Source organism: Elephas maximus, chromosome 23, assembly GCF_024166365.1.
Source record: "Elephas maximus indicus isolate mEleMax1 chromosome 23, mEleMax1 primary haplotype, whole genome shotgun sequence".
NCBI lineage: Eukaryota > Metazoa > Chordata > Mammalia > Proboscidea > Elephantidae > Elephas > Elephas maximus.
In genome coordinates, this window is record NC_064841.1 from 51,780,314 (window position 1) to 51,792,371 (window position 12,058).

The 12,058-nt window shown below is 41.3% G+C and overlaps 2 protein-coding genes across 3 annotated transcripts in view; one reads left to right on the forward strand and one right to left on the reverse strand.

Annotated features, from left to right (window-relative positions):
- SKA3 (spindle and kinetochore associated complex subunit 3) overlaps positions 1 to 2,031 on the reverse strand; it is a 46,677-nt gene extending 44,646 nt beyond the window's left edge. For both annotated transcript variants that reach the window (XM_049867442.1, XM_049867441.1), the window contains exon 1: positions 1,775 to 2,031. In XM_049867442.1, the coding sequence (XP_049723399.1) occupies positions 1,775 to 1,997 (223 nt within the window). In that variant the 5' untranslated portion in view covers positions 1,998 to 2,031. The remainder of the gene's footprint in view (positions 1 to 1,774) is intronic.
- MRPL57 (mitochondrial ribosomal protein L57) lies at positions 2,031 to 9,000 on the forward strand. The gene is made up of 2 exons (XM_049867453.1): positions 2,031 to 2,117; positions 2,323 to 9,000. The coding sequence occupies exon 2, from the start codon at positions 2,328 to 2,330 to the stop codon at positions 2,634 to 2,636; it is 309 nt and encodes a 102-aa protein (XP_049723410.1). The 5' UTR covers positions 2,031 to 2,117; positions 2,323 to 2,327; the 3' UTR covers positions 2,637 to 9,000.
- The last annotated feature ends 3,058 nt before the right edge of the window (positions 9,001 to 12,058 follow it).

Genomic DNA, 12,058 nt, shown 5'->3' on the forward strand with positions numbered 1-12,058 from the left:
AAAAACAGGTGCCACGGCATTGACTCCAACTCATGAAGGCCTCATGTCTGTGGTCCATACTTTTCAATGGCTGATTTTTCAGAAGTAGATTGCCAAGTCTTTCTTCCAAGGTGCCTAGAGTGGACTCGAACCTCCAACCTCTTGGTTAGCAGCCAGTCACATTAACTGTTTGCACCACTTAAAAACCAAAACCAAACCCATTGCTGTCGAGTCAATGCTGACTCATAGTGACCCTATAGGACAGAGTAGAACTGCCCCATAGAGCTTCCAAGGAGCGCCTGGCAGATTCGAACTGCTGACCCTTTGGTTAGCAGCCGTAGCACTTAGCCACCACACCACCAGGGTTTCCTCACACCACTTAAAAAAAAAACATCAATAGTGGTGTCTTTTGATGGTGGAGTTATGGAAAATATTAATTTTCTTCTTTTCTGTATCTCAAATTTCTTACAATACACATATACTGGTTTTTTTTTTTTTAAATAGGTTTTATTTTTTGGAACAGTTTGAGATTTATAGAAAAAATGGAAAGAGAATACAGAGAGTTAGGAACCCTCTCCCCCTTTTTCCTGGGTAAAATAACGTGTTTCTTTCCAGCAGAGTTTCGTTTTTGTTTTTATTTTATTGTGTAAAGTATATGACAAAAAATTTGCCACTTCAACTATTTTTAAGAGTTCAAATCAGCGACGTTAATTACATTCACCATGTTGCACAACAATCACCACTGTTGCCAAAAGTTCACCACCCCAAGCAGAAACTCTGTACCCCTAAGTGAGAACTCCGTATTATTCCATCTCCCCGTATATACTGTTTTTACATTCACAAAAGTAAACATTTTTACATGGTTAGACAACTAATATAATTGAAGCAAAACAAGTCTGCATCTATAGTGTGCAATATTATAAAAAACATTACAATTATGACATTTATGTAAGACTCAAAATCTGAACTACTCTTGGCAACGACTTTAAAAATTGCTAATACAAATAGTGACGGTGAATTTTACCTTATCTATAAAGAAAACTACTGAGTATTATTGCTTGGGTAGGCAATATAGTTTACCGGCAAAAATTTAGAAGCTTACGGCAACTGTGGACCACTTGGATACATGTAGAGAACAATGCTAAACAGCTGCATTTTAAAAAGAAATTGCCTGATTTTGTTCACCCTATTTTTATCGATAAGCACATAACATTGCAGCTGACTTGAAAGCATATTGTTGTCGTGTGCCGTCCAGTCAATTCTGATTCCTAGAGAGCCTATATGACAGAGTATAACTGCCCCATACGCTTTCTTAAGCTGTAACCTTTATGGGAGTAGGTCGCCAGGTCTTTCGCCCGCCTTTAAAGCCTACAAATAGCGATCATGTGTAAATTACCGTATGCATTATGAACTCAATCTGTCAACTTAACTTAGATTTTTATTCAAAAGTGCTGCTGTTTCTGTTTGTAACAATTATAATGCTACTTGCATTATTTGAGGAGAGAATTGTGGCTGTACAGGGAACTAAAAACAGACATCACAGTTGAGGGGCATAAGAATAAATAAAAAGGTCGCACTTGCAGCCCTTTGGAGCTGCTAGCGACAAACATTAACTGAGCATTTTGATAGGTGCACCTACCCCGCCCTTACTCCGTATCTCTTTTGAAGCACTTCTCAGCACTGTAAATACATAACCACGTCTGTAGGTTTATTTGTATTTGTTTGATGACCTTCTGACTCGCCCGACTTTCGGGACAAAGACGTCCTCGGCGCCGAGACCTGCCGCCTCACTCACCGCTCTCCTCTCGGTTCAGCGCCCGCTGCAGCCGGGCGGTCTCGCTGTCCAGGGTGATGGCCAGAGACCGCAGTCTTCCGTAGAAGCTCCGGATGAGATCCATTGTGAGGACAGAGCAGCTGCCCCAAAGCACAAATGCAGCGGAACAGCTTGCTGGTCGTGGCTCGCCGCCCGCCACCAGTTTGAATCTCACGTCGCCGGAAACTTCCGAGGAGACGCACATATTCTCTCGCGAGAGCTAGAGGCTCGCGTGAAGTGGTAGGCGGCCCCAGGAAGCGGGCAAAGTTTCGCCTCTGTGTCCGCTAGCTTCCGGCGGGAAGCCGGGACCCTGCGGAGCGGTCCGGTGAGTTGGTGGCCGTATGTGGGTACTTTGGGAGTCCTGTTCTTCGCCTGTCGACTTTAGCTGGTTCCCCATTTCCTTTGGGGCGGTTGCGCGCGTTCCGGGGTCTGGGATGGCGCGTAAGCCGACTTTGCGTGTCCGGCTTCTGTCTCGTCCGTCCCCGGCATGCAGCCAGTTCGATTCCGCTTCTGAGCCCTCTCCCCAACAGGCACCATGTTTCTGACCGCTCTCCTACGCCGCAATCGCATTCCTGGAAGACAGTGGATCGGGAAGCACCGGCGGCCGCGGACCGTGTCTTTCCAGGCAAAGCAGAACATGACCCGTCGCCTGGAGATCGAGGCGGAGAACCATTACTGGCTGAGCATGCCCTACCTCACCGCGGAGCAGGAGTACGGCCATGCTGCAGTCCGCAGGGCAGAGGCCTTCGCGGCCATCAAGGCAGCCAGCATTTCCAAGTTTCCCCCGCATAGATTTCTTGCAAACCAGCTCAACCATCTCAATGTCACCAAGAAATGGCCCTAACCCTGAGTCTCCACCCTTCGTTTTATAGATTGCAAGGCCCTCTCTTCACCTGATCCCGGAAATGAAAACCACTAGACAAATGTGAGCTGCCGAACCAGAGTCTTATTTTAAAGAAAGAAAATGAGCGTAGTGGTCCGCATGTAAATCACTGTGGTATTGTGTTTCATGCTTCAGTCAGTTAGGGAAATACCAGTGATTTCCCGGGTCACAGATGATATAAGACATTTTGAACGAACGCTGCAGTAAATCTACAAACTTTATGGTGTGGGGTCTGTTCTTAAAGATAGGATACTTGATGGGGGTTTGAAAATGCAATATTGGTGTGTTTTATCTTCTGTCAAAATTAAGCTTAAACGGAATTGTGAGCTTTTCCTTTAGACATACTGCTAAAAGTAGCATTTTCTACTGGGATTTGACTGCTAGAAGTGAACATTGTGTGTGTGTGTGTGTGTGTGTTAACTGTTTAATGAGAAATTAGAAGTGAACATTTAAATGAAGTAAAAGGTATTTTTCAGAACTGTTAAACGTGTAGCTGTGTTTTTAGAAATAGCTTCGTTGAGATTTAATTCACATACCATACAGTTCACTAATTGAAGCCGATTGTTTTTTAAAATAACTTTTTTCTGAATGTAATAAAAATAGCTAAGCACTTTACAAGCGTTACCAACTATGGCAACCCTATGAGGTTGGGACTATTTTGATTTTATCCTAGAGGAAACATTAAGGAAATTGTCCAATGTAATTCCGCTAGTAAGAGGAGGGACGTGGATTGGAACTGCAGTTTGACCAGCTATTAGTCGCTTTATGTGTTTAATAGAAAATTTGTAAAATAAATGGAACAAAAAAGTGATTCCATCACCCAGAAATAATCCTCATTCATATATTTTCTTTTAGTCTTTTTATATACATATACTTTTTAAAAGCATACCAAGGTTATATGGGTAAGTAGAATTTTGTACCTTCCTAAAACCTGTTGCCGTCGAGGCAATTCCGATTCAGCAACCCAACAGGACAGAGTAGACTGCCTCAGGGTTTCCAAGGAGTGACTGGTGGATTCAAACTGCCAACCTTTTGGTTAGCAGCCGAGCCCTTAACCACTGCACCATCAGGGCTCTACTAGTCTGCAAAAATGGGCTCAAACATAGCAATGATTGTGAGAACGGCACATTTTGTTCTGTTATGCATACAGTGGCTGTGAGTTAAAGACCTCTCCAAGGCACCTAAGACTAATGTATGAGCACACTGAATGTTCTTTCTGATTAACAGAGAATACCACGTTTGATTCACATTTACATGATTGACATTTTAATATCTGTAACAGTATGGGTAACTGGTCTAGGCATTTTGGTTTTCTTTACTCATTGCACTTAACAAGGTACCTAACACATAATAGGCCTAAGCTGAACTACATAGGTAAATATTTGTTGAAAGCTTTTCATTACTCATAGAAATGTCTCTAAAATTAAGGTGCATGTGGGCAATTTAATATTTCCATACCTGGAAATGGAGATAGCTGATGCTGCTTAGGAGAAAGGTAAAGGAGAGGGCCCAGGGAACCTGCGTAAAACCACAAGCGCTTCCTATTGCTCTGATTTCTAGATAGCTCAAAAACTTCCTTAGACTTCGGAATTTGAAAAAATAATAATGGTTAACTTAAATCTCGGAAGATATTTAAGAAACAAAAGGGTGCCAGTGATAAAACCTCAGGTCTGAAGAAATGGAAGATGTCGTAGGGTTGTCTAGAGAAACAAAACCAGTGAGATACATATATTTATGTTGTTAGGTGCCCTTGAGCTGGTTCGATCACACAGCAACCCCCTGTTTAACAATGAGACATTGCCTGGTCCTGTGCTATCACAATCATTGCTATGTTTGACCCTGTTGTTGCAGTCACTGTGTCCATCTTGTTGAGAGTCTTCATCTTTTTCGCTGACCCTCTACCAGGAATGATGTCCTTCTTCAGGGACTGGTCCTTCCTGATAAGGTGTCCAAAGTATGTGAAACAATGTCTTGCCATCCTCACTTCTAAGTAGCTTTCTGGCTGTACTTTCTTCCAAGATGGATTTTGTTCTTTGGCAGTCGATGGTATAGTCAGTATTCTTCACCAGCACCATAATTCAGAAGCATCAATTCTTCAGTCTTCATTGTCCAGCTTTCACATGTATATGAGGCGATTGAAAATACCATGGCTCAGGTCAGCCACACTTTAGTCATCAAAATTACGTCTTTGCTTTTGACGTTTTAAAGAGGTCTTTTGTAGCAGATTTGGGCAATGCAATACATCGGTTGATTTCTTGACTGCTACTTCCATGGGCAATGATTGTTGATCCAAGTAAAATGAATCCTTGATAACTGCAATCTTTTCTCCATTTATCAAGTTGCTTATTGGTCCAGCTGTGAGGATTTTTGTTTTCTTTATGTTGAGGTGTAGTCCGTACTGAAGGCTGTGGTCTTTGGTCTTCATCAGTAAGTGCTTCAGGTCCTCTTCACTTTCAGCGAGCAAGGTTGTGTCATCTGCATATCACTGGTTGTTAATGTTTAGAGAGAGAGAGATTTACTTAAAGGGATTGGTTTATATGATTGCGGGGTTGACAGGTCCAAAATCCATATGTCAGGTGACAGGCTGGAGGCTCCTGGTGGCTCACAAGATTGGAGGAAGCTGACACGTCCAGAATTCTTAGGTTTGTGTTCCAAAATCTATAGGTCAGGAGATGGAAACTGCAGAATGAAGAGACAGCAAGTTCTGCCAAATTAGCTATATATAGCCTGGCGGGAGAACACACCCTAGGGAAATTTCTTTTGCAACTGATCGATTGGTTACATTACATTAGATTACATCATAAAAGATAATTGCATTACATTATGCTGGATTACATTATGTAACAGCAACTAGTCTATTGATTGGCCAAGTGATTGGGAACCATAGTCTCACCAAGTTGACATAAAATTAGCCATCAGAGAAGGCAAGTGAGATTTGTGAGAAGACAGGCATTTTGATGTACAATTTAAAAAGTCTTGCAACCTGTTATCCCAACTTTATGGATTAGGAGCTGAAGCTCAGAAATGTAAGAAACATTCCTAAAGTCACACAGTTAATAAATGGTAAAGGTAGATTTCAGGACCAGATTTATCAAAAAACATTCATTTTAATATAGTAAAATAAAACCAAAAAAACCCAGTGCTGTTGAGTCGATTCTGACTCACAGCGACCCTATAGGACAGAGTAGAACTGCCCCATAGAGTTTCCAAGGAGCACCTGACAGATTTGAACTGCTGACCCTTTGGTTAGCAGCCATAGCACTTAGCCACCATGCCACCAGGGTTTCCTGTAGTATAATAAAAAAAAAAAAAAAATAGCTGCTATAAATAAAGGCTTCCAGTTTTAGCCACTTCTTGGCCAAAGGAGTGCTGTTGTAATTTTCAAATTTTCGCTTGGAAACGCTACAACTGTTTCCATCATAGAGCTATTAATCTTTTTTTACCTCTAAGCAAAGGCTCATTGCCACTCAGGACTGTTCATAGTCACACAAGTAATAAAATGTGTCTGTCACCCTGTACATCATGAATAGTCTCTGGCATTTATATGTAATACAGCTCCTACTATTGTTTCATCCAGTGGTTAACTTCTCAAATATGGAGGGTCTGTAATGAAAACCCTGGTGGTGTAGTAGTTAAGAGCTACAGCTACTAACCAAAAGGTCAGCAGTTCGAACCCACCAGGCCCTCCTTGGAAACTCTGTGGGGCAGTTCTCCTCTGTCCTATAGGGTTGCTATGAGTGGAAGTTGACTTCACAGCAACGGGTTTGGGTTTTTTGGGGGGGTATCATGAGTCAGAGAAGTCAGTGGTAGTTCAGTGGTAGAATTCTCCCCTTCCTTGCAGGAGACCTGGGTGCAATTCCCAGCCAGTGCAACTCAAGCATAGCCATCACCCCATCTGTCATTGGAGGCTTCCATGAATAGGTTTCAGCAGAGCTTCCAAACCAAGAGACTAGGAAGAATGGCCTGGCTATGTACTTCCCAAAAATCAGCCATTGAAAACTCAGTGGATCACAATGGTCTGATCCCATTGTGCTTGGGGTTGCTGTAGGTCAAAGGCAGCTACATCATGGCAACGACAAGATAATGAGTCAGACCTGGTGCTGTGGTTGTATAGCTCAAGGAGTTTACTACCTCATGAAATAAAATGCATAAGTAATATAGCATGATGATTACCATCATGGAAATAAGTATATATAAATGACGGCAATGGGTTTCTTTTTTTTTTTTAAATGTGTAATACGAGTCCTGGGAAAAGGCAATGTATCAACCTGGTTTGTCCAGTCAGAAAAAGCTTCAGAAGAGGTGATCTTTGAACACATTTTTAGTTTATCTGACAAGAAGGGGGTGATGGAAATTACAGGCAAAGGGAATTGCCAGTATTTAGTATAGTTGCAATATAGAGAAATGATAGAAGATGAGACTTGAGAGATAGGCAGGGACCAGAACATGAAAGGCCTTGTATGTCACTTTTAAGTTTTTATTTAACCACGTAAGTAATGGGCGCTATTGAAAAAGTTTAGTGGAAAGCGTAGATGATAGCAAGGGAAATGGAAGAGATGGGAAACACAGAGTCCAGGTAGCTGTTGCGATAATCCACGTGAGGATTGTGTTCGGATGGTAGGGGTGGGAAACGTTCAAAGAATGAGTAAGAGAATTCACAGGCGTTCGTGACCAGGTGGATGAGTCCTAATTTTTTTGTGTAGTTGCCTAGATGGAAGGTGCTTTATGATTTAACTAGGATATAGAATCACCCTCAATGACTTTGCTTCCCTTTCTCTCCAGTGTATTCACTGGAAAATCCCCTGGATGAAATCTACCATTTGTCTTTCCTTGTTTGAAATTCACACAACTAGGGTTATTGGCTTCTCTTTAAGTTATTAATTGCAGATCTCAAATGGGAAGTCAAAACCGTTCAGCAGTGTTACCATATTTCTCTGATTGGTGTAATTTTCTATTTGGTGAGATAACTCTTACCTCATCTTTTCCCCAGAAATCTACTATATACACTCCTCCATCAACACGCTTAGCCTCATATTTCAGTGATAAAGTTGACGCCCACAGATGTGAACTCCTTCATTTTTGCAGCACCAGATTTACTGTATATGCTCTCGTCTTTCCTTTATTCAAGTCAAGGGTGTGTTCTCTTCAAGTGCCAGGCTGGATCCCAGTTTGAAATGATTAATTGTGCACTTGGGCTTACCTCTTCTCCCTCCCAAAACCTTGGTGAGATTACAGTAAAAATAAATAAATTTTTTTTTGTTATTAACCCTCAGGAAGAAAAAATGGAGTGAAAACAATGTTCAAGAGATTTCAATGAATATTTTGGAAGAAAAACTGTGGTTAGAGGAACGTCTGGCATAACAAAGGGAAGAAAGCTACAATCTAAATGTCTGTAGGAGGGAGGCAAAGAACCCCAAAAAAAGCTCAAATGGGAGGCAAAGCTAGAGAGTAATGCAAAAATGAGAAAGAAAGAGTTTCAAAATATAGAACAAGAAAGGGAAGTGCCAGCACAAATGTTTTGAAGTGACTCAGAAATCAACAGGTCCAGACTGGAGCAGGAGGATAAAGACTCAGGAAAGGAGGTGTCCAGGAAAATAGTAGAAATGATGTGTTTGAGCATATGGAGAATGTAATTGATAGACCTGTGGCAGAAATGTTAAGAGCTCCTGCGAAAAAGATCTTAGACGTATGGAAAACCAGGCAGGTGAAAATGAAAAGCAGTTATTAACAGGAGGTAGAACAATATGTTGTATAAGAAAGAAGTTGTGATAGTAGTACCTCATTTCCCAGTGGTCTAAAATACTTGCTGGCCATAAAAATATAAACACTGTTGACTTGATCTTTAAAATTGTGATAGTTACGTTGAGATGAGGGAGAGGAAGTGAAAGAGGTGGCTGTATGGAGAAGTTAAGTCAAGCTCTACCTTGGTGAGAAATTCACAGATAAGGCCTTGTGTCACAAAACAATAATTGTATTAATTGTTTAATGAGAAACTGATTTGTTCTGGAAACCTTCATCTAAAGCACAATAAAAAAATATAGAGGGGGATGGGGCCAAGACAGTGAAATAGATGCTTCCTGTCATCCTTCTTACAACAAAGACCAAAAAAAAAAAAAAAAAAAAAACAAGTGAATCAATTATATATGACAATCTAGGAGTATTGGTAATCAAAGACAAAGTTGAAGAGTTGAACTGAGCAGCAGGGGAAAGGAGAGATAATTCAAAAGCAGCAAAGTGCCAGTCATGAGGTTGCTAGCACCCTGCTGGCTGGGTCAGTGGGCACACATGAGCTGAGGTGAGCAGTAGCATTTTGGACACATCTCATCATGTTGAGAGAGGCTAGGCAGCAGATTCTGTACAAGCCTCTAGAGCTGGGTGGAAGCGGGTACTGGACCAGCGAAAATAAGTGCAAGCATCTAACCTACTATGTGGGGTCAAAACAATCCCTCCCCCTCTGGACTATTACAGCAGAGAAGCACCTCTTTCCCCTTAGTCAGCTCCCACCCTGCTCCACTCCGACACCAGTCTGGCATTTTAACAACTGTCTTACCCCCTAAGCTGGAACTCAGGGCTATCCGCACCCAAACCAGTGTCACAGCTTTAAAAAAAATGCCATGCCCCCTAAACTGGAAACACAGGACAGGCCCTGCCCCTTTGCCTAGGCACTGGTATAAGAGGTCAATGAACTTCTAGAGCCCTTCACCCCTGTCTAGACCTGTGTGAGCCGAATCAACACCACATGTTCTTATTAGCATAAAACAGGGCGTACACCTGAAGCCTATTTTCAAATGCAGCAGCCAAGGGGGAGCTGCAGATTTGTGGTATTTGACACAACCCTGCCCATTAAGCAGGGACCTCCCCCACCCACATCAGGGGCCTGAGGGCTGGAGGTATCATCCATTCCATCTAGCCACCCAGGACAGGGGTCTGAGAATAACTGGTGTTTCCCAGTCCCTCCAGCCAACAGCATTGGGTGGCCAAGGGCTGGCTGCCAAACCGACCCCTCTACACACTCTAGGGGACAGGAACATGCCCATCACCCAGGCATCCGGAGACACCTGTCAGCCCCCTGCCTTGCTCCACACGTAGACCCTACTGCAGCCAGATACCTGTGTCTGCTCTGAACACCCCTGCACAGCCCTGCCAGTCTAGGACTGTTGGTGAGAGTGTGCACCACACACTCGGTGACTGATGACCTGGACACCTGTGCCACATTCACACAAGAAAAGTGAACAGATTCTGGGGCTCACACACCTAGTAGCTGCTCTAACCACCTGAAGACAGGATGTGAGAGCTTCAAAAACACCAATAACTGAAGTAGCTCACATGCCCAGCCTACTTGGACATATCAAAACAAAATTAAACAAAGAGCTAGGACACAGTAAGCAAACATAAAATTAACAAATATAATAACATATTCATGGCTTAGAGACAGCAGTCACTATTAAATCATATAAAGAGTCAAACCATGTCACTTGCTTCAGCAAGTGACAAAGAACCAGCAAACCTCTTGGAGGAAGAGAATTTCTTGGAATTGCTGGAGGGAAATTCAAAAGATTAATATATAGAGCTCTTCAAGAGATCAGGAAGGAGATCAGGCAAAACTCAGACCAAGCTAAGGAACACACAGATGAAGCAATAGAGGAATTCAGGAACATAATACAAGAAGAGAATGACAAATTTAACAAGTGTCTAGAAACAATAGAAACTAGAAATCCAAAAGATGAACAATAAAATTTCAGAATTAAACAATTCAATAGAAGGTCATGGGGCAGAATTGAGGTAATGGAGGTCAGAATTAGTGAGATTGAAGATAAATTCCTTGATGCCAGCTTATTTGAGGGAAAATCAGAGAAAATAATTTTAGAAAATGAAGGAACCCTAAGAATCATGTGGGACACTATGAAGAAGAAAAACCTACAAGTGATTGGAGTACCAGAACAGGGGAGGATAACAGGAAATTGTTGAAAACTTCCTGGCAGAAAAATTCCCTGATATTGTAAAAGATGAGAAGATATCTATCCAAGAAGCTCAACAAACTCCACACAGGATAGATCCCCCCCCCACCACCAAAGTCACCAAGACATGTTATAACCAAACTTCCCCAAACCAAAAACAAAAATAGAATTTTCAGAGTGGCTAGAGATAAACAATAAGTCACCTAGAAAGGACAGTCAATAAGACTAAGCTCTGACTACTCAGCAGAAACTATGCAGGCAGGACGGCAATGGGATGATATATATAAAGCCTTGAAGGAAAAAATTGCCAGCCAAAAATTATATATCCAGCAAAACTCTCTCTCAAATATCATGGTGAAATTAGGGCATTTCCAGATAAACAGAAGTAAAGGAAATTTAAAAAACAAAACCAAAATTACAAGAAATATTAAAGAGAGTCCTTAGGTTAGAGAACCAACAAAATCAGACAACAACTCAAGATTAGAACACAGGATAGAACAATCAGATATCAACCCAGAGAGGGAAGTCACAAAAACAAGTCAAAGCTAAAAGACTAAAAATAGGGAAACAGAGATGTCAATTTGTAAATGATGACAACGTTAAAAAAGAAGGAATAAATATTGTAGTCATAGAACTTCTATATGGAGAGGAAGCTAAGGCAATATTAAGAAATAAAAGATTGGTTTAAACTTAGAAAAATAAAGGTAAATTTTAAGGTAAACACAAAGGAAGCTAATAGTTAAAAAAGAGCAGAAGTAACAATATTAATCCCTGACAAAATAGACTTTAATGCAAAATCCACCACAAAAGATAAGAAAGGACACTATGTAATGATTAAAGGGTCAATATACCAGGAGGACATAACCATAATAAATGTATATGCACCCGATGACAGGGCTCCAAAATACATAAAACAAACTCTTAGCAGCATTGGAAAGAGAAATAGATCCACAATAACAGGAGGAGGCTTCGACACACCACTTTCAGTGAAGGACAGAACATCTAGAAAGAAGCTCAATAAACACGCAGAAGATCTAAATGCCACAATCAGGCAACTTGATCTCATATATAGAACAATCCACCCAAGTATACATTCTTTTCCAACACTCATGGAACATTCTCCAGGATAGACCACATTTTAGGCCACAAAGCAAGCTTAACAGAATTCAGAACATCAAAATATTACAAAGCATCTTCTCTGACAATGAAGCCATAAAAGTAGAAATCAATAACAGAAACAGCAAGGAAAAAACAAAATTCAAATACATGGAAAGTGAACAGCACCTTGCTCAGAAACTACTGGTTATAGAAGAAATCAAGGATGGAATAGAGAAATTCATAGAATCAAATCAGAATGAAAACACATCTTACCAGAACTTTTGGGACACAGCAAAAGCAGTGCTTAGAAATCAATTTATAGCATTA

What these genes read in the sequence shown, in the direction of transcription:
- MRPL57 (XM_049867453.1), top strand. Translation starts at nt 2,328, where the DNA reads ATGTTTCTGACCGCTCTCCTACGCCGCAATCGCATTCCTGGAAGACAG.